Source organism: Lolium perenne, chromosome 7, assembly GCF_019359855.2.
Source record: "Lolium perenne isolate Kyuss_39 chromosome 7, Kyuss_2.0, whole genome shotgun sequence".
In the NCBI taxonomy this organism is placed as follows: domain Eukaryota; kingdom Viridiplantae; phylum Streptophyta; class Magnoliopsida; order Poales; family Poaceae; genus Lolium; species Lolium perenne.
The window spans coordinates 89076789-89098219 of NC_067250.2; the positions used below are offsets into that span (position 1 = coordinate 89076789).

At 44.2% G+C, this 21431-nt stretch overlaps 3 protein-coding genes and 1 non-coding gene across 4 annotated transcripts; 2 read left to right on the forward strand and 2 right to left on the reverse strand.

Annotated features, from left to right (window-relative positions):
* The first annotated feature begins 1141 nt into the window (after positions 1 to 1141).
* Positions 1142 to 1950, forward strand: LOC127316715 (uncharacterized). The gene has a single exon (XM_051347172.1). It carries the CDS (start codon positions 1234 to 1236, stop codon positions 1798 to 1800), a length of 567 nt encoding a protein of 188 aa, XP_051203132.1. The 5' UTR covers positions 1142 to 1233; the 3' UTR covers positions 1801 to 1950.
* A 3645-nt stretch (positions 1951 to 5595) lies between these two features.
* On the reverse strand, positions 5596 to 5666 carry TRNAG-CCC (transfer RNA glycine (anticodon CCC)). Its single transcript has one exon. It is a non-coding gene; the product is annotated as a tRNA-Gly (tRNA).
* A 2475-nt stretch (positions 5667 to 8141) lies between these two features.
* On the reverse strand, positions 8142 to 18346 carry LOC127316714 (paired amphipathic helix protein Sin3-like 3). Its single transcript, XM_051347170.2, has 24 exons — positions 18155 to 18346; positions 17913 to 18059; positions 17511 to 17787; positions 17241 to 17396; positions 16635 to 16911; positions 16277 to 16410; positions 16064 to 16139; positions 15914 to 15943; positions 15576 to 15829; positions 15278 to 15432; positions 13838 to 13965; positions 13458 to 13712; positions 11320 to 11925; positions 11123 to 11208; positions 10353 to 10883; positions 10171 to 10271; positions 9957 to 10095; positions 9729 to 9881; positions 9457 to 9620; positions 9265 to 9376; positions 8914 to 9085; positions 8754 to 8802; positions 8508 to 8663; positions 8142 to 8431 (listed from the first exon to the last, which is right to left on the reverse strand). The coding sequence occupies exons 2-21, from the start codon at positions 18056 to 18058 to the stop codon at positions 8933 to 8935; spliced, it is 3933 nt and encodes a 1310-aa protein (XP_051203130.1). The 5' UTR covers position 18059; positions 18155 to 18346; the 3' UTR covers positions 8142 to 8431; positions 8508 to 8663; positions 8754 to 8802; positions 8914 to 8932.
* A 288-nt stretch (positions 18347 to 18634) lies between these two features.
* On the forward strand, positions 18635 to 21023 carry LOC127316713 (transcription termination factor MTEF18, mitochondrial). The gene has a single exon (XM_051347169.1). It carries the CDS (start codon positions 18903 to 18905, stop codon positions 20817 to 20819), a length of 1917 nt encoding a protein of 638 aa, XP_051203129.1. The 5' UTR covers positions 18635 to 18902; the 3' UTR covers positions 20820 to 21023.
* Positions 21024 to 21431: the final 408 nt, after the last annotated feature.

Here is a 21431-nt window from a genome sequence, read left to right on the forward strand (position 1 = left end):
CTGCATTTGCTCAAAGCTCAGTTCGTGCTGCGGTTTGAAAGCTGAATTGCTTGAGCCCGAAAGTAGAGAAAGCCATATCCGTGTGAGAAGAAATATATGCAGAGTGAAAAACAGGGACACATATGCAGAGTGAAACTGGAACATGCCATCCTATATTTCGTAGAGCACAGCCTGCCACAGGGTTGCCCCATAAAAAGAGAAGGGATCAAACAGAAGTACACCCTCTGTTTCATGAAATATGTCTGAGGTTTTCTATAAATTTAAATGTATCTAGATATTTAGAACAGTAAAGATATTCACATAAGACACGAGGTGAAGTAAGGAAATAATCCTTTTACACATTAAGCCAAACAATGCCATAAAATTTTATCTCCTATGTACTCAAACTTGAATTGTAGGCCGAGCACAGCAAAATCCTCTGTCTCCTAAGGGTGTAAATGGATAGGATAATTTCCGCGCCGTCCATTTTAAGGTGTCCATATCCGATTTTAAGGAATCTGGCGGATAAGGATATCCGATTCCGAAGTGGTGCTCCGGATACGGTATAGCAAATATCCAATATTTAATTAGGATAATTCGAAGGTTTTAAATCGGATAATCCGATTTTTTAGTCAAAAGTAAGAACAATTCACAAGGTTAGTATTTATTGAGTTACCAACGAGTATGTTTAGCTCTAAATTTTATCAGTTCTTAAGTTTTAGTGTAAATTGTGTCTATTTTTTCTTAACTACACAAGACTAAAAGTTCAAACTCCTTTCAAAATTTGCAAGAACTATAAATATCTACCGATGCGAGAATATATCCGAGTATGTTTGTTTTCGGTCCGAGTCCACTCCGTTTTCGATTCGAATCCGCAGTCCGATATATCCACATTTGAATCCAAAACCGGTCAATATTCGCTCTGATCCGGATCCTAGAAAAATATATGTTAAAGGTTATGGTACGCGCAAAATCCGATCCGATCAGATCTGATCTGTTTACACCCCTAGTGTTTCTCTTTGTGAATTGCCAAAAATGCAGAAAACAAGAAAAGCCAAACCGAGGCATTCCAACCCAGGCTGCCAGCCCGTGCAGCTAGCCAGCCCAACGGGCCTAGCTTCTTACTCCTCTTCTTGCTATTTTAGGGCTTCCAGCCCAGCCAAGCTGCGTCTTCTGGTGGATTTACCGAGCACGCCTAAAACCCTAGCCTCCGTCCCCAAAACCTCCACCGCCGCCGCCGCCGCCGCCTGCGCCATGAGGCCGCTCGACGAGAAGGAGACCACGATGGTCTTCGAGAAGCTCTTCAAGTTCACGGGCCCCAACCTGAAGCACCTCCTGGAGCGGCCCTCGGCGGAGGGCCCCGACGCGGAGCCCGGCCGCTACTGCCTGCGCCTCCACAAGAACCGCGTCTTCTACGCCTCCGAGTCGCTCGTGCGCCGCGCCACCGCCGTCTCCCGCGTCCGCCTCGCCGGGGTCGGCACGCCCATCGGCAAGTTCACGCACGGCGGCGCCTTCCACCTCACGGTCCACGCGCTCGACCTCCTCGCCGCGCACGCGCGCCGCCGCGTCTGGCTCAAGCCCGACACCGAGCGCTCCTTCCTCTTCGGCAACTCGGTGCCCAAGTCCGCGCTCGCGCGCATCACCGAGAACACCAAGTCCGGCGACGGCGTCGTCGTCATGTCCATGGCCGACGTGCCGCTCGGGTTCGGGGTCGCCGCCAGGGGCGCGCAGGACTGCAGGAAGGCCGACACCAACGCCGTGGTGGTTTTGCACCAGTCGGACGCTGGCGAGTACCTCCGCAAGGAGGAGGAGCTCATGTGAGGTGAGGCTTGGGGTGTTGTTACTGGTTCTTGATCATATGAGTGAATTTTATAGGGACCGAATGTCTTGCTACTTTTACGATGCTTCATGCCTATGGCATTTCCATGTACTGAATTGGTTATATTATGAGATGAGATGGTTGCCAATTTATTCCGTGTCATGCTAACTGATCTTTTTCTCACTTGTGACTTGTGATTACTAACAAATTGCACGTGCCTTGCAACGGATCCGAATTAAGGATATATGCTTACAGAGACGCATACCTTGAAAGCATAGAAAGAATACCATAAGGTCTCTCATGTGTCTATACCATTACTAACATCTTAGGTTTAACTTTGACCTGGATTTTGATCCCATACCATTTGAAGCATCTTAGGTTCAACTTTGACCTGGATTTTGATCCCATACTATTTGAAGCATCTTAGGTTTTAACCCAATTATAGTCCTCTACTCTTGCATGTTCTGCGATGCTTCAACTACATGGGAAGATCGTGGACAAAAATGTTTTTTTTGTCAAATCATCATATCAACGAGATACCCCCCCATTTCCTCTTAATCGACTTCTGGATCTGAAATGGAAACAAAAATACATACAACTTGAGGCCAACTTAGGCAGGTGAACCTGAATTTATCCTTCAATGAAGGAACGAGTCAAGATGAAATGGTTGCTCTATATTAAGTATGACTGACTAAAAACATTGTCAACATCACCATGTCAAAATACAGTGTTGATGATGCAGATACATCAATGAGGCTGGAACCACCTTTCGCAAAAAATAAAAATCAAGTGCATTGTTTGCTCTATCAACTATATCTTTGTAGTCTTATGCTCTTCGAGCCATCCCTGCAGAATTAATAATTTATCACCCGTAAGATGTTTCAAAAGTACAAACTGGTATTCTTCCAAATGCAAGCACCAACCAAACACACAGTATATGTCATGTAAGTAATTGTCACCTAGTTATTTCCTTTAAGTAGCTGTAGTTATACAAAAACTTAAAGATAATAGATATGTTAAGTAACAAGACCGGTTCATTTAAGTGAACAGTTATTGCACAAGCATGGCAAGGAAAAGGATTTTAATGATGACTGAAATATGTTTCCACAACATCACTTTAAATTCAAGGGAGGTCAAAATCAAGTATACTAAGAACTTTGCCATGCTTATATGGTTTTTATACAAGTCAGTTCAGAATTTTCTTGTTTCTAATTACATGGTGCCCAGATCGAACATATATTACATGGCACCCAGTATTTAGCAATTAGCATGACGCAGAAGTAAAAGAACCAACAAATAATGCTTTTGAGTGTATTTCCCATTTAAGCCTGTTCAAATAACACCGATGAAGCTCATACATGACCACTTGCATATACACACATAGAGAGAGATACACAAAGGGACTTCATATAGCTGCAGCGAAGGTGAGGGATGACCAATACATGCTCTGATGTGCTGTTGTGCACAGCAGAGGTGGTGTAGCTTGCCACCCTTCCCTTGCAGCCTGAAGCCTCATGAACAACTCTAGGTGCATAGCTCCTGAAACTGAAGATGGGTCTGCTTTGACATGGATTAAATTTTGGAGCTTGTATCCCTTGTAGAGTTCATTTGGCCGACTGTTTACTCACTTTGTAATGCTTGCCACCATTTGGTTTGCGTAAGTTCTGATTATGAGAATGGCACACCATTCTCTTAACTCCAAATCTCTGATATCACGCTGGAACTAGGAGAGAAGAATATCAAACGTGCTTACCCCTTCGATGATAGTTTTACAAATATACCACAATAATTATGCATCTAGTGATTAGGTGAATTAAAGATGGGAAATCCAGATCATGAGGAGATGCCGAGTAATTTTGGCATATGTTGTGTTCACAGAAAAGGAAGAGATGAGGTATCCTAGAGAAGACGAGAGGCAAGAGTTCTAGATCAGAAAACCATGGGGAGTCACCCTTGACACTGACTGGAAACTTGCTCCCGTCATATCTGGGTTCCTGGGTGCATGGTCGGGGTGGATATGGAGGTGTGGAGCCCTGTGTGCCGCCATGAGCTGCTTCCACTTTGGACAAGAGGAATAGGAGCTCAGGACACTACGATGAAATCGCAGGCTTGAAAGAGTCCAGGCAGCAAAGATCTCAATGAGGATGGCCATGGCTGGCGACATCGAACTGAGAAGTGCTGCTGGGAGTCGGTGGATTCATGGGGGTGGCGTACGTTGGTGTGCTGCTAGGTTTAATGGCCATGTGGATGCCGTACCGGCTTATATAAGGTGCCGATGACAGTGAATGCCCATATAGAAGTTCTGCCCCAAACACCTCTACTAAATAGGTATCCGCAAAGGCCTTCTCGTGACCTTAATGGGTCTAGATATGCGGTCCCGTACTCTTCAGAAACAAGAACTTCCAGGGCTGTCCCCGAACGAAGGATTGATCTTTCTCCTAGCCTAACGATAGTAGTGGATTTTCCTAAGCCTTTAGGCGATTCAAGAAATGCCGTAAAAAGAGCAACAGCACCAGATGAGCTTTTTTCTTTGACTCCTATTTACTTCCTTATTTATGCTTCAGGATACAACGGTGAGGTTGACTCAAGATAACTGAATCGGTGTCTGTATAGTGACAGTCTTCACGTGATATAAATGGATACATTTTCATCCTCGCGTATGCTGTAATGGCGGCTTCCGTTCGGATATTGATCGGTCTTGGTTTGACATGGTTTAGGCGTTACTGGTTCCCGGAAGAGTCAATTTCTCCATTAGCTAAACCCTTTATTACCCTACCTTTGGACTCGTATTTTGTTTGTACACAATCAACGGAGGCCCCCCCGACGAGTAAATGGAGATTGATGAAGGTAGCATTGGAGATCCATCGCCATTGACAGCAGCTGGTCGGTAGAACTGCGTAAATGGCTACTCTATATAGTGCTGCCTTATGCCTGCCGTGGTGATGCGTCTAAACTATCAAATCTGGTGTTTACATTAACACGTTTGTTTCTCCTTAATTATTTTCTGAACATACTTCAGAGTTCAGATATTCCACATTAATTTTGTGAGCTTTTCTAGTTGTCCCTGTTTCAGTCTTCCGTGCATTTGAAACACTAATAGTCCTGATCATTTGGTTATGGTGAATAGTAGAAAGATACGACGAGCCATGAATGGTGTGCTGTTTGTACAGAACTTGTTCTTTTCCACCGTGAACTTAAATTGCGTTGCAGGTTTTATTTTCATCATTTGTCCACCATTTCCCTAATTGTTGCATGTGGCGGCTGCTATGTTGGCCAGGGCTGCTATAACAACTGATGGATCATGAAATTCTGCTTCCTGAATTGTACAAGCATTGGTACTGTACTCTACCAAGAGCAGTAAAGAATCTGAACGTCCACTTTTCTCTATGGCCATGCCATTTGTATGAATCTCCCTTCCATGTCCTGATCATGGCATTTGCAACACATTTGGTTTGCACCGTGTGGTTCTGATTTACTGCATTCATGGTTGCAGTGTGGTGTGTGGCTGCGATACTGAGAGTGTGTCTCTGTCAGTTGGGATTACTGAATGGCGTCTTCCATATGTGGTTGCATTCTGTGTGCACTTCGTTCACCATTCTGTGTTTTGCTATTTTTTTTTCTAGTGCAAAAGAAAGGCCGATGCAATGAGAACGATGCCTACTCTATCGACTGTCATAGAACATTTTTTTCTGTTGACGAATTTACACGAAAGGTCATTGTTTGAGTGTTAGAAGATTCTGGTACGGAAAAACTTTTATGTTGGCAAATTTACATACGTAATAGCGGTTTTTAAAAAATGCGCATCCAGGGAATCGAACCCTGGTCAGTACCGTGGGAGGGTACTATGATACCACTACACCAGATGCGCTTCTACGTTCTATAATTCCTCAACAGGATTATTATAAAACAATAGCATATACATTTAGTGGCATATCAAACGGATATCCAGCATTCGAATCTAACAACATGAAGAAAAAACGAAGTTTTTCAAGTGCTAATACAAAATATAGGAGTAAAATGTGCTCCCACCGTCCCATATTAGTTGTCGCAGATTAACGACAAAATGTGTCTAGATACATCCCAATGAGCGATAACTAATATGGAACGGAGGTAGTACTTTGCTGAGTAGGCCCTTAAACCTTGGTGTTTGTCAATTTTTGTTTATTGTAACTTTGTTGATACACTTGAGTTTGTTTGTGGTGTGCCAGTTTTGCTTTTGCTCGCATATATCCTAACAATGCATTATACGTTTTTTCTCATTTGTGGAATTAATTGTACTCCCTCCATCCACAAAAGGATGTCTCAACTTTATTAAAATATGCATGCATTTAAATATATTTTGGTGTGTAGATACATGTAAATTTAGACAAAGTTAAGTCGTCCTTTCATGGACAGAGAAACTACATGTTATGACATTTTAAGCGATCTGTAATCACCGTAGAGTTATGAAGAAGGGTTCATACAGTTTGATCAATGATCACCTTTTGTCCACCGGTGGGCACGGAGGTTCCTCTTCGGCTTGTTGCAGTCCTTCAGGATGTGCTTTTCGTTAGGACAATGGAGGTGGCAGGTTTCATTCACCATCTCACTGAAGGAGTAGTCGGTTTGCGCTATCTGTTGTTGCCATCGTCCTTGCTATCCTCTAACCCTTAGGCCTCATTTGGTGCAAGAGTATTTATGTGTATTAAAAGGTGTTTTATGGAGAGTTTTTGGTGAAAAATTACCTTCACAAAATACTCTTCCTCTTTTTAATAGTCATAGTACTAGCGCGTGCAGCAGCTAATTGAAGGACGCTGCCAGGGCTCTGCAGTTTTTCCGTGTGAACACACGCTGCTGTGGTTGCATGTGGTGGCCCCGCCGTGATCTTGCATGTTCTCGTGTGTGAACACAGCTCTGGGCAGAGCAGGCTGCAGTCAGGTCTGCTAGGATGCGCGTGAGTTTGCAGCATTCGCCGAGTGTAAAAAACGCGAAGGCTACCTCGCGTTTTGATCCCCTTTTGACCCGACGTGTTTTATGGCCAAAACTCAGTATTACTCCATCCAATACTCTTCAACCAAACAACTAGGTTAGCAGATTTGAGAACACTTAATCAATTACGCTGGGATTATACACTTAAAAACCGGTCAAAACTCCCTGACCAAACAAGGCCTTAGCTGACATCAGTTAAACTGTTAAAGAAGACACGCTCGGGTTGTTGACGCCTTTGCACGCCATCTTGTGCATCACACGCTGATCACAAAGACCGCACGTAAAAGCAGCAACAATCTCATCATCATGAGCGTCAGGGAGATTTTCATATTGGCGAAGCGTTCGATGTAGGAGTAGGAACAACCAGTGATCCATGTGTTGGACTGTTGGCCTTCTCATCCTGTGAGGTACCCAGTGATCCATACATAATCATTATTTCCCAATTAGACGAGGACAAAGCACAACGGTTCCGGGATATTCACTTTTGGCTCAAAGGAGCATTTGCTCCCGTTGTGTGAATCTACATTTCGAAGTGTACATCTACACATATATATTCGTACACAAGTTTTCAGAAAAAACTAATAAATTTTGTGGCTCCTGTAAAAAAGATAAATTTTGATGCTATAACTTACAGGACATTTTTTTGTCTTTTTTGTACACGTCACATAAAATGTTGTTTCTCCATAAAAACTTATGCACTAACATAGAATGTTAAGATGTACACCAAAATTTTTATGTCAGATTGTTTTGACATTTTTTAAATTGTTTATTAATTATTTTGTATAATGGGAGCATTTGCTCCTATGAGCCAAAACGCCGCCTCCCACCGGTTCCCCTTTTGGAAATGGTCAAAATGATGATGGGAACTAGCTTGAGAGTTGAGACTAGATTTTGGAAGAACACTTGACTGTGGTAGACCTCTCAGTCAGCACACTTGGCTTTGTTTATAGACCTCAGTCTTTAACTGTTAAATTCCAGCAACTTTTCTAGGTCATACAATAATTTATGTCATTATTTAGAGTTGAAAAAACACTGTTTTTCTTCTTGGCTCAGACAACTGATATGATGAATATCTGGTTATCATTACGATACAACTCAAACTCACAAAGACAACAACGCCCCAATGCAGCTTGCATTACCCACTTCTTTTCAGCTTCTATAAGAACTTCGAGAAGCTACCCTCACTCAGCTTTTTCAAAAAAACCCATCTCCCAAATTTGTTTAAACTTGTAAATTAGTATTGAGTAGACTAATTTAGAAGTTTAAACAAGTTTAGGAGGCAGGTTTCTAGGGGAAGCTGAGGGAGGGTAATTTCTAGGAGAAGCAATCCTAGAAGCCAAAAAGAAGTAACCCCTAGTGTCTGACGACACATCAGTAAAGTAAAACATATATATATATGGACAAAAACAATGATCAGTTAACGGAGCCAGTAACATTAAACGACGCTCTGAGAAAACATACATAGACATTACAATCAGGCCACTTGAGATCCACCTACATGCTTTTGTATTTATCACCTCCAGCCCCTGATATATATCCTCTGTTCGAGGCCTACACATATATACACATTTTGATCTGCAGGATATCCTGTGCTCGAGGGCATTAGTAACCCTGAAACCGTCCATGGCTTGCAGGCCTTCGTTGCTCTCATGCTTCCGCTTATTCCTGCGAAAATGAGGTTAGCCCATGAAAAGAACAAGATGAAAAAACTAAGAGCCCTAGGGCGATGCCAGGAAAGTACCTCTAAAGACATCATCAGATACGTTTATATCTGAAATACACGACTAGTCATTGTAAGATGAGATGTGAAATTTGGATCGACTGAGACTCCAGTTACTTCCAGACATTTCATGCCATACTCCATGAGCTGAATAGATAATCCTGCAGGATTTAAGCACTGCAAATTACAAGAGGAAACGTGAGTGATTTGGTACGAACAAATACTCTGAAATTATCACTGAAATATGGATGTTGTAAACAAACTTACCCTTTCAAATCAATGTATGCTCTCGTCATGGAGAAGAACCCAAACATTCCTGGGGAGAGTTGGAAAGGTGACACATATCAACCACTGAAATAGAGATATGGCACGCCAGTCTAATTGTACATGTTTAACAATGCATGCCAGTGTAAGCTGGACAAATTACCAGAATCTGCTGCATGGCCCTAGGGCCTGGAGAGGAATTTATGAAACCGTTGCGCTTTTAAGGCATCAGCTTCCTTCACAATACCTGCCCTCTCAGGTGTGGTTCTACTAGACGAAACTCGTCTCTTTCTTACGCGGAACAAAACATCTTCTGTGTCAAGGACATATGAAGCCTGCGAATATGATGCCATGTATCAATAATTAATTACTCCTAAAATGGTAAAATATAGCAAAATATGGCATGGTCAATATTTTCCACTAGTATAAACGAAGTAGCGAAAAGTTGATGTCAGACTCAATATTACATCACCTTGCAGCCATGGGCAAAATACTGCCACTGAAATGTACGTACCTTTGAGGATTTGCAGGAAATCTTGTTTTCGAGGCCATTAGTGACACGGAAATCATCCATGACCTCCAAGGAAGCTTCAGGGTCATCACTGCTCCCGTGCTTCCGCTTATTCCTGTGAAAAAGAGGTTAGCCCATGAAAAGACTGAGAAGGAATCAAGGGCCACGGTGCGATGCGCGATGCCAGAAACGTACCTCTCGAGGAAGACATCATCAGATAACTTTGTATGTGAAATATTCGATAAGTAGTCATCATAAAGATAAGAAGAAAATTTTGGATCAACTGAGACTGCAGTAGCTTCAGGCTTTTCATGCCCATACTCCATGAGCTGAATAGATAATCTTGTAGGATTTGGGTGCTGCAAATTAGAAGAAGCGTGAGTGATTTGGTACAAAACGAATTGTCCTCTGAAGATGTATCCCTCTATTTGCTGTCCCTAGAAAACTTGATTATATAAACAGATTACCCTTTCAAATCGATAATTGCTCTCGTCGTGGAGAAGAACCCGAGCATTTTCATGATAAACAAGATCAAAGAACCTTCCAGCAGACCTTGAATTTTCATATATATAAAGCTGGAGGAGCTTGTTATCCATTTCATCAGATGCTATTGCTTGAAGCTGAAGAGACAGACAAGAAAATTAATATTGTAGTCTCTAGACAATTGAACAGATCCAATAGTTAAGGTAACTTGCCTGCTTCACAACTTTGTATATCAGCTTATCTAATGTAAAAAGAACATATGACTGAGTCCCGATGATCGAACGGCAGTCATCCTCGAACTTGGTGTTGTCAGAAGAACCATCAAGCAAGTTATAGAGTGCAGCCATAAACCTGCAGCGATAACACACATTAGTTATCCATTGCGTGCAAACGTTCCAATGGAGCATTGTAGCGGATCAATGTTACTTTGAATACTGATGAGGGGAGTTTGCATTCTTGGAAGTTCTCCACTTCTTTTCAGTTGTACAAGAGTTTGTCTTAGCTGATAGTATTCTCTCATATAAGATCTGCAATTAATACACTTTAGCCAAGGGGCATTGACCATATAGGCAAATAGCATGGCCATCCATTGCACACAAATAACTAACCTGGTGTAGCCTGAAAAGAACATAAAATGAATCATTTCCATAAAATATGCGTGAAGACTTCTCCCCGCGATCATGTAAAACTGTGGGGACATGCTTGGCAAGTGGTTTAACTGCATTTTGTAAGCGTTCTGAAAATGGCAGTGATATTCCTCCATCTGCATCATGTGCCTCTGTGTTCCCGTCTGCCTGACCCTCACTTTCAGCCTTCACATCAGGATCACCATGATCAGCGTCCTCGTCATCACTAGATTCGCTACCAGAGGCATCCTCGCCAGCCTCAGATACATTTTCACTATCTTCTGTACATCTCTGTGCACTTTCCTCACCTCCGTCGTCCACATCAGCATCATTCTCTCCAGCAAACTCAGCTGCTTTAGGTCGGCCAGCAGAAGCTTCCTTCGGTCTCGAAGCTCCATCTGCAGCTACATTTCCAGGAGGCCCAAAATTCTCATCTTCAACATCCCCATAAGGAGACACTTCTCCCTCTTCTCTTTCAACCTTTGAATTCTTACGAGATCCAGTTTCTCCTCTCTGTTGAAATGGGAATACAATTAACATAAGCAAAGAATGAGTTTCTTGAATTCCTTTTTAGGGAAAGAGGTATATGCATCACCCCTGTAAATGACCATATAAAATGTGCTTGGCCTTGGCAAAACTGCCACCAATAAGAATCAACTAAAGCACAATGTAAGCAAAGGCATGAAAATGAACACACAAAGCTAACAGTCAGCAAATCAGATTAAGTAGATCCAGTTAAAGAATGAACGTACCCCTATAGAGGGAATTGTCTCATTGCCACCCATAGCTTCAGTCACAGCCTCACCTCCAGAGAAATTACCTCTAGAAGTACTAGTACCTAACAGGCCAAATTTACCACTGAGAATTGGCTAACAAAATCATAGTAAATAAGCTACGCTAAAATGCAACGTAAAAAATGTAAGCTCCATATTTACCAGACAGCACAAACCTGATGTAATCTCCAAATTTGTTGTAAGATCGTTCTGTTCGATCTGAGAAAGGTGAGTACTCTCCACTGATCTTTCAGTGGAAATGTTTTGTCCAGATGGCCCCTCACCTCTGCGAACAGTTTGATCAGCGTCATGGAAACCATTTTGAGCATCTTCTGCAACTCCATTCGCCAATATAGCACGAGAAGATTGTGCTTGTTCCTTTGGAATGCTTTCATCTCGATCAGCTAGCTTAACAGCGACTGCACCATTTTCTGTTGCATTATTATTTTCCCCAACACTAGCAAGACCAGCTGTCGGGGTTCGGCTCTTATGTTTTACCACACCTGCATCTTCCACACAACGAGCACGGGGTTGAACTCCCAAAAAAGGTTCCACGAATGTTGTCCAGGTTCTCATCACTTTGTCCACTTGATCTGCCGAACCACAGACTTCTCCACAAGAGTACTTGATGATCTGATAAACATCTTCATGAATTTCTGAATCTACATACTCAAATGCCATATTGGTAACTATTGGCCGCCTATTCCCAGCAGCAATAGCAAGTAGCACATTATCCTCCTTCCTTTTCTTCTCATTAATTTCTTTGATCTCAGACAATAGAGCTGCACAAGAGGGAGAAAAGTACGTCATCGCTCAATAGAGGGAGAAAACACAGTTGTAAAACAAGGTGCTAGACATAGTTATTACTATTAAATGGGAGTTAGGGTGGTACGTCATCGCTCAGCACGCGACATCCAACGCATCTGCACCGTCCGATCACCTTTCAACGTCTCCCCTAAACATCTAACCATCCTGGACCGTCCGATGACTTTTTGTCGTACGTTGTTTATCCCCGCTCGTCGGGGCTAAGTGCCGGATCAAATCAAATCATTTCTTTCCTATTCAGTTAGCACGTTATAAAATCATAGTTCCTTGCCTTGTATCATTTCCCACCGTATCATCCTCTCCCGATTAATCTTCTCATTTTAGGAAACAATCAAACAAATCTCGTGGCCACGTTCCATACCAAATGTGCACATGAGAATCCCGTGGCCGCCTCCACTAGTCGAGGACGCGGCATTGGCTGCTGCCTCTGTTTCCTTCTTCAATTATTTTTTATTTTTTTTTTGAAAAAAATTGAATACGATGAGATAAGACAGATCGTTCGCTTTCTCCTGTCTGACTTGTTCATGGAGGGCATAGGTGAAGAATCGTTCATGTTGGGGAGGCGGTAGAACCGCATGATTTTAGTGGTTGCCCACCGACATTTTGTTGCTGTCGTCGCTTACGGCCATTAGAGACACGAGGCAGATAGGCCTGCTGAACCGGAAAAGAGTGCAGCCACTGCTCGCTGCAGCCGGCCATAGAAAGAATAGCTTAACTTTTTTCATAGATTTTTTGTTGCGATTTAGTATAAAAAAGAATCAAAAGATGGTGAGGGTGTAGGCATCATGGTGCTCACTTACAACTTTTCCTAGAAACTGAGCGTAAATGAACTATGTCTCAGACCTATTAGACTAGTACTATATTTGATTTATTAACATAAGTATACTTTTAAATATAGGGATGGGCACACTGTTCTCACAACTTTTTTTTTTGATTCATCAGCAATACGTATCAGTTAGACACTGTGCTCAGAGGCCAACAACCTGAACGGGTAGTATCAAATACAAGCAAGCACCTTTGGCAGGTTGAGCTCTACCGCCAGGGAGGACCGGAGGAGACGAGCATCATAACGGATGGAGACAATGAGGGAAGCCATTGTTTGTCGCCGCGTGGTCGGACAAAAACATGCAACTTTTGACAAAAAATCGGTGCATTGATCATTTTGACCTACGAATAATCGTAGCTCTACCGCCAGGGAGGACCGGAGGAGACAAGCATCATAATGGATGGAGACAATGAGGGAAGCCATTGTTTGTCACCGCATGGTGAGACAAAAACATGCACCTTTTGACAAAAATCAGTACATTGACCATTTTGACCAACGGATAATCGTAAATGCGCTAAGTAGAATGGAAATCATTGATCAGTGTATTCATATAATATATGTTTATATTTTCTGTAGCAACGCACGGGTAGGAAGCTAGTACATGATAATTCAGTGGCAGACTGGCAGTACCAGGAACAACACATACGCATCATAAATGCATACCTTTTGTGACCAGATTCTTTGAATCTTGTTGTTTGAAATAGAAACTGCGATGGTCCAGGGACTTGTGATGATTCTTGGCATATACTTCAGCCCAAACTTTATTAAAATCTGACCGGCACCTTGACCATTCGTCCTGCTTTTGCTTAAGTCTAGTTAAAATAACTGGCAAAGCCACACTAGCATTTTTGCGAAGAACATCGATCACATCAACGCCATGGTCACCATATAGCCGTTCTATGCACCTCAAATTCAAAGCTGTCAAAAGCACAAAGGAGTCAGTGATATAAATGTTTGTTCGACCAAAGAGAGCACAGAACAGTAAAAAACTATACAGCAAAAGAACTAAAATACATGTCCAATACATGCTGGCAGATGCTTACTAGTCAAATGTTCATCGATGTGTATAGGGCTGTCTGGTTCGATTGAATTGTCTTGCAACTTCTCTATGAACTCTTCAACACGCTTTATCGTCACATCAACAGATTCCATCAGCATGTCCATCTCAAACCTAAAAGGCATTTCACATAGAGTAATTATCATCCACGGGCTACTTAAAATTGAAAGGTAGGCTGGAGTAATATTATTCTGGTTAATGGGTGATACAATGCAAGAGAAGAAGAAACACAGAAGTGTGATATAGCTGCTATGGACACGTTTCTGGCCAAATCGACTGATGATGTCGCAACAGCAATAGCAGTGTGATAGCCGTCACCATCAGACACAAAGCATTTATTTCCAAATATAGGATAGCCAAGTTTGTTAAGTGTTATTACATGTTAGCTGAACAATGTGGCTGTGAATGTGAATCTTGACTTGAAATTCGGTTTCTAAAGTGTCGAATTATGGAAGGGGTTTCTGCATGTTTTGCTGGTCTGTAGTTAACTGGTTACTATTGCACAGCTATTTCTCCATTGTCCTAAGGCTAGCTACATTTGGGGTGTGGGCAATTGTACTCTCTGACTTCCTACTGGATTCTGTATCTCTTTGGGTAGTCAGTGGCTTTTCATTTTCCTAAGAATTTTGGGTGCATGACAAATTACAAAAGGAACGATTCCTGTTTGCGAAGGAAAATGAAACATGATCCCGTAGTCACAGTAGTCGTGCGTCACTTGATCGACTTTTGGGCTACCATGCAAAAAAGAGAGCTAAATTCTTCAATGGGGTCCCAGGGGTCTCTGGCAAAGGGTGTACGAGGCAAAAGGACATGCGGTTTGCCACCTTAAGGACAGATGGCGCCAAGCATCATGATGGTGCAGCTGTAGTTAATTTTGGATGCTTGGTATGGAAATGAAGATATGTTGAAGCTTTTATTTTCTCTCTACTTTCCATGTCATGTTACAAATTTCCTTTTGAATAAGATTGTACTCAGTCTGAGGTTAAGGTCCTAATGATGCGGGTGTGGTGGAGCCTCTTTTTTTTCTGTAAATGCAGTCAGCGGCTAGAAATAGCCTGCATGTTGGGTGGGTTTTTTTCATTTCTTGCGCGGATTTGATCTTATAGTAACCCTTTAATTTCATTGATTAATCCAAAAGGCTGTTGTTATTAAAGGAAAACAAATGGATAGTGAGCCTACAGATTGCACCCTTTGGTAATAATGGTTAAAAAGGCCCCCCTAGGTGCTAGGCGATAGAAGAACACCTAGCCCTTAGTCGTGCTATGTGTGCACTTAAGTGCACCTAGGCGTGTGGTACAGGCTCTAGGCAGAGGCAAAACTATAACGCCTAGCGCTTTATTGAACCTTGGCTAATATGTACGATTGTGCGTGACGCTAATAGGTGTCAACAGTTAGATACAATCAAACAAGAAGCATAGTCAAGAACCTGTCATCTTCACATCTAAACAAGCTTTCTTCATACTGATTCTTCCGCATGTGTTTAAATGAATAATCCTCACTTCCTGAAGTCACCGATACCCAGAGATCATTGAGCACAGAGACTCCAATGTCAGTTCTGGAACTTGAAGAAGGCATAGGGTACTGAAATAAGAAAAGGAACATCAGACACTGCAGAAATCATCGTCAGACAGAAATGAAACCGCTGACATTTTACACATTGCAGAAATCATTGTCAGACAGGAATAGAAAGGAAGAAGACATTACAATCAGTTGAACCAGCTTACATTTTTAGGCAAAAGTCGGTAACTAGGAGTACACCGCTGACAATTTGAGAGGTCAAGCTCCGATATTGGCTTGCATACGTACTTCTCTTTGCCAGAGAATGCAGTAGCTTTGTGGGTAGTGCCATCCTTAGACACTTTCTCAAGCCTTTCTCGTCCGTTTTCGCTCGGTTTTTCGTTATCTCTCTCCATGTCCTCCCCTGCACGCCCTCTATCTCTCTCTTTTTCCCATGTCTTCACTGTTCGTGATGTTTGCCCTTCATAGCGAAAACTACTATAAATAATCTCTACAACAGGAACAATCAATGAAATAGTAAACTTCAGAGTAAGAGATCTCTTACTTTTATTGATGAGTCCATCCAGAAAGTCATCTACATATAGTAAAACACCTCTTTAGAAATGAAAACTGAGCAGAACATAATAAAATGTGGTACAGGGAAAGTGCATTCAGCAAACTGAAATACGCAAGTGAATTAATATATGTTGTCTACCTATATTTTCACAATGTTCCAAGAACTCGCTAAATCCATTCATAAGATCTGGACAGCGCTGAAGTATGTCAGTTACCTGAAAATATAAAGCAAAGCTATCCATGTTCAGAAAACGTAACATCAGGTTTATCCACTGGTTATGTATCTCACAAACTCTTCAGATCATTAGCTGAGATTTGGAAATGTTCTTTAGAACACAAAGATCTAGCTTACCAAAATTTTCAATTCACTTCTTGTAATTATGTCCTGGCTGTATATGTGAAGACATTTCAAAAACTCCTGGTAAGCTTCAGGCTGTAGCTTCTCCTTTACTTTCTCGCAGAAATGGAACTCTTGAGTGTACAAACCTGCTTTTGAATGATATAAATGAATCCATAAATCAAAGAGGAGAGACTGTGCAGGACAATACTAATTTGGGGATCAACACTATATGCAAATCTGAATAGAAGCCCGGGATAGATTCTAAAACTAACAGAAACCAACAGAACTACCAGGCTCTGATCATGCCACACTGCACATATATCCACACGAATTGACATCTTAATCATATTCAACATGGCCAGGCACTCACCTTTATGTGCATCGTTATCATTGTATGACGAAGCAGCGTTGCTAGCTGCCCCTTGGTGCGTCTCAGCCTCCAGCTTCTTTGGGAAAGTTTTGCGCTTAGGTTGTTCTCCATCCAAATCTTTCCTATCATATTCACCATCCTTCTCTTGATCTCTTCTATCCCGGTCGGTCTTACGACCCTTTTCCTTCTCAATACGCTTTCTACCAGTGTCATGCTTGAGATCAGGGCGATCAACACTGGTGTCATTTTCAGCAGTTGATGGATGAGGCCTCTCCCTCTGGAGAAAGAGAAAACAACTAGTCAGCACAGTTTTTGTGGCTGACGAATTAGTGAATTATTACAGCATTTATGTCCAGGAGTATGTGCAGGAATAAGAACCTAATAGTCAATATGGCTTCCACTTCCTATTTGATAATTTTATATCTATATCTGTCAAGCCATATGGAGGAGCCAATGCCAACTAATATCCATGTAGGAACTCAGCTCCAGTACATTTCATACAGCTCCAAGGAAATGGTCCCGCAAAAAAGGGCCAACTATTTCTGAATTACCCGAGCATTCAGAAATGAAGACAGGTAGTAAACCATAAGAGTGGTCCATTTTTACCTTAATGGTCTGTACACTCCTCTTGGCCTTGTCGCCATCCTGTTTAACCGAAACACCCTTTGGAACGGCCAAGACTTGCGGAACGGTGGATGTATCAGGCAAGAAATGCTTGAACTCCTCGAGCAAGTCAGGATGGTCACGGAAGAGCGTCGCGACCTAAAGAAGAAAAAAATAATAGTTAGTGCATTAGTGTTGGCATATATACATACAAGCATATCCCTGAATACGTGGCTGGAAGCACAAGGTAGGCGGGCAGGCTAGTTATTATACCTCCTCGTAGACGTCCTGGATGGGCTTGTTGTGCATGCGGTACATGTTGAGTACCCCCAGGAATGCCTTGTAGACGTCCTCCTCGTGCTGGAACCTGGCCTTGATCTTGTTGACGAAGCCGATGGCCTCGGTGAAGTCGACGGGCTTCTTGTGGGTGTCGAGGTCCTGCAGCTTGATCTCGTAGCCCTTGGGCAGGAAGGTGTTGAAGCCGAGGATGAGCTCCGGGTAGCCGTTGAAGAGGGTCTTGACGCGGATGATGACGCCCGCGGTGTCGATCCTGCGCAGAGAAATCGGAGGAGTGAATCGAGATGCCCGCTTGTTTCCTTTTTGAACTACCGAAATGGATGATGGCGATGATGGATTGTATACAGGGTGAGAGAGAGGGCAGATTGGGAAGCTGACCTTGTGGATTTGAAGTCGCGCATGACCTCGAGGAACTCGTCGTACTTGGCGCGGTCGTCCTGGAACTGCTCCTTGACGGCCTTGAGGTAGGCGAGGGCGTCGTTGGCGGTGAGCCTCTGCGCCGACGTCGGCGACGGCGGAGCCATCCTGCGGCGGCGGCGGCGGCGGGATGGGGTCAGATCAGGCAGAGAGCGGTGGTGGGAGAATTGAACTCGGGGATGGAAGGGAGTGAGGGTGCTCACGGATCGGATCGCCGGACGGATCCGGCCGCCGCAGCCGCAAACCCTAGCGGCAGCCGATCGAGGGAGGGAGGAGTCAGCCGCAAACGAGTGAGGCGCCAGGGCAGGAGGCGAGGGAAATGGGGAACCAAATACGAACTGATGATACCATCCGTGGGGAGCGAGCGAGCCAGCGACCTCACCGGACGCCGCCGCTCATCTGGGCCGTCCGATCCCACACCGGCGGCCAGAGCTCACCGCCGGATGTCACAGCCAGGCGCGCTACCCTGTCGGCCGGCGCTAAATATTTCCCACTGGTTCAAAATTTTAGACATATTTTAGTCGATATTTTGTCTAAACTAAATGTTTTTTTGAGGGAAATGTCTGAACTAAATGTGCGATGTTTTTGTATTGGGGAATTTTTGACTTATTGGGCCGTTCCACTCAATATCGGCCCGGCCCAGACACAACGGATCAGCAGCTAGTGGCGTCTTGGGCTTCCGTCCAGGCGCCAGAAGCTTTGCCTCGCCATCGCCCGCAGCCCCCAAACCCCAGGTCCTCTCAGCCGCCTCCACGCCGTCGCCGTCGCCGCCTTGCCGGCCGCCCCTCCCGCCGCGCACCGGCCTCCCGCCGTTCGCGCGTGATCCTCTATCATCTGATGGCCGCCACTACGCGGCCCTTCCTCGCCTGAGCCTCGTCCGCAGCAGTCACTGGCCGCCGGGGAGTAGCATCTCCCTGTTTGTCCTGAAGCTGGCGCCGCGTAGTTTCCGCCATGAACAACCACCTCCGCGCCGCATTGAGGGCAGCTCGGCTCCGGTGGGCTCCCAACGTCCTCGGCAAGCCCCCCAGAGTCCCGCCGTGGGAGCCCTCCAGCTCGGGGCATGTCCAGAAATCGTACCCGGCATCGGGCTGGGCTGCTGCTCCGACCGTGATCCGACTGCGGCTCTACTCAGCCGCTCCCAACCGCGCCCGGGCGAAAGCCTTGGTGGGTGGCCATGCGGATGATGATGATGATGATGAGGTGGATCCGCAAGTCAAGCAAATGCAGAAGCGGCGCGAGTTCCGCGCCGCGCAGAAGACGTTCATGGAGTACCTCCATGTCACGCGCGGCATGACCTTCGGCGACGCCGAGCATATAAGCAAGCACTCGCCGGTGTTCCTGACCAAGCTGCTGGAGGAGGTGAAGGATGCTGTGAAGGAGCCCGCCGAGGGGGGGACCGAGTTGATCTTCAAGTCGCCGGTGAAGCGGAGGGAAATGAGGGATCAGCGGGTCAGCAAGGCGCTGGTGCGGCTGTTCCAGTTCAACCCCGTCAACGAGTTCGAGCCCTTCCTGGAGAGCATCGGCATCGGGCCGGCCGAGTGCGGCTCCTTCCTGCCCCGGGACCTCATGTTCCTCGCCGACGACGAGACGCTGCTCGATAACTTCCGCGTGCTCTGCAACTACGGCGTTGCGCGCGGCAAGGTTGGGAACATATACCGGGACGCCGTTGAGGTGTTCAGGTTTGGTCATGGTGTCCTTGAGTCTAGGCTCAAGGCCCTTGAGGAGCTTCGGATCAGTAAGACCAGCGTGATCAAGCTCGTGGTTTCGACTCCTGTTGTATTGCTTCGTGACCCGAATGCGGAGTTGAAGATCCTCGACTCGCTAGAAGACGTTGGAATCCAGCGGGACTGGGTTTGTCAATTCTTGTCTGCTCGGCAGTCTTATGATTGGAGGAAGATGGTCCGAGTTCCACACTTCTTCGTTACCTTGGGATTTGCTAAGCAAGATGTTGGCAGATTGGTCAGGAAAAATCCAGATTTCTTGTTGGATGGCTCAGGAAAGATGCTGTTTACAGTGGTTATCATGATGCTAAAAGCGGGATCCGGAAAAAAAGAGTTGTTTGATCTTTTTGTCAACTTCCCAGATGTGTCTCTCGAGAAGTTCACAAGTAACCTACAGAGGGGAATGCTGTTTTTAGCTGAGATTGGCTTAAACAATGAAGCTATTAACAAGTTCATTGTTTCTCATGGATCAATGCTCGGATCTGCGCCACTGAAGAAGCCAAACAGCATTCTCACACATCTCAATGCGGGGAAGAAGCGCGTGCGCAGGATTATATTGGAGGACCCGGAACTGTTGATGAATTACACGTTGGGGTCAAAACTCAGCAAGCTACCAAAATGTGACCCCTTTGAAGATTCTTTCAATGAGAAAACAAAATTCTTGAAAAGCATAGGATTTGTTGAAGGCTCTGAAGACATGAAGAAGGCATTCAAAGCTTTCCGTGGTAAAGGTGACGAGCTACAAGATCGCTACAACTTCTTGGTGAGTGCTGGGCTCAACCCAAAAGATGTAGTACAAATGATCAAGGTGGCTCCACAGATTCTGAATCAGAAGATCCATGTCCTCGAGTCAAAGCTATCCTTCCTTGTAAACGATTCAGGGTATCCTCTGAGTGATCTGGTTGTTTTCCCCGCGTTCCTGTCGTTTACCATAGAACGATCCAAAGTCAGGATTTTCATGTACAACTGGCTGTTAGAAAAGGGGGCGGTTACTCCTCAGCTAGCTCTAAGCACGATCCTAGCTTGCTCAGAGAAATGTTTCGTGAGATACTTTGTGAAAAAGCATCCCATGGGCCCTGAAGTTTGGGAAAACTTCAAGAGGGAAGTAGCTAAAGCCAGAAGCAATCCTTCTACTTCGGATGATTAGCATCCGGTTGTTTGATAATTTTTTTTGGTCATGTGGATGGTGTTTTTGCTATCCTGCAGATTGAACTGGTTAGCCTGTGCTGGTGATTATTCCAGGCAGAAGATTTAGCAAACCTCTGCATTGAACTTTTGGATCATGCTATGAAAACTTTGACACATTAGAGTTTGTTCAGCTCGGAGAAATATTATAAATGCTTCAGTCTCATATGTACCAAGTTTAAAAGATATTTTCATGAGACTTGTTGCTTTCAGTTTGTTATTTGTATCTTTGGAAATGGCTCCTTGGTAGGTACAGCTGGTATGCATGAAGGGGTTCTGGGGAGAACGAATAATGCAGAGGCAGAATGCATTTCGAGGAAGAAAAAGATCCATTGCTTTTAGTTTGCCGCCAATGCTGTTAACACATCTTTATTTTTTAGAAACAGAGATACTCCGTTTAAACACATTTGGAGAAAATGTACCTATTTCATGGCTGTAGCCATGTAGGACACAGACATTTGCATAAGTAAACATGTAAGGGTTCCCATTTGTGTGCTGTACAGAAAAACGATATAAGAGTTGTGTAGCAAGTGCACGCATTTTATGACCATTTTTGTGAACAGATTTTTTTTCC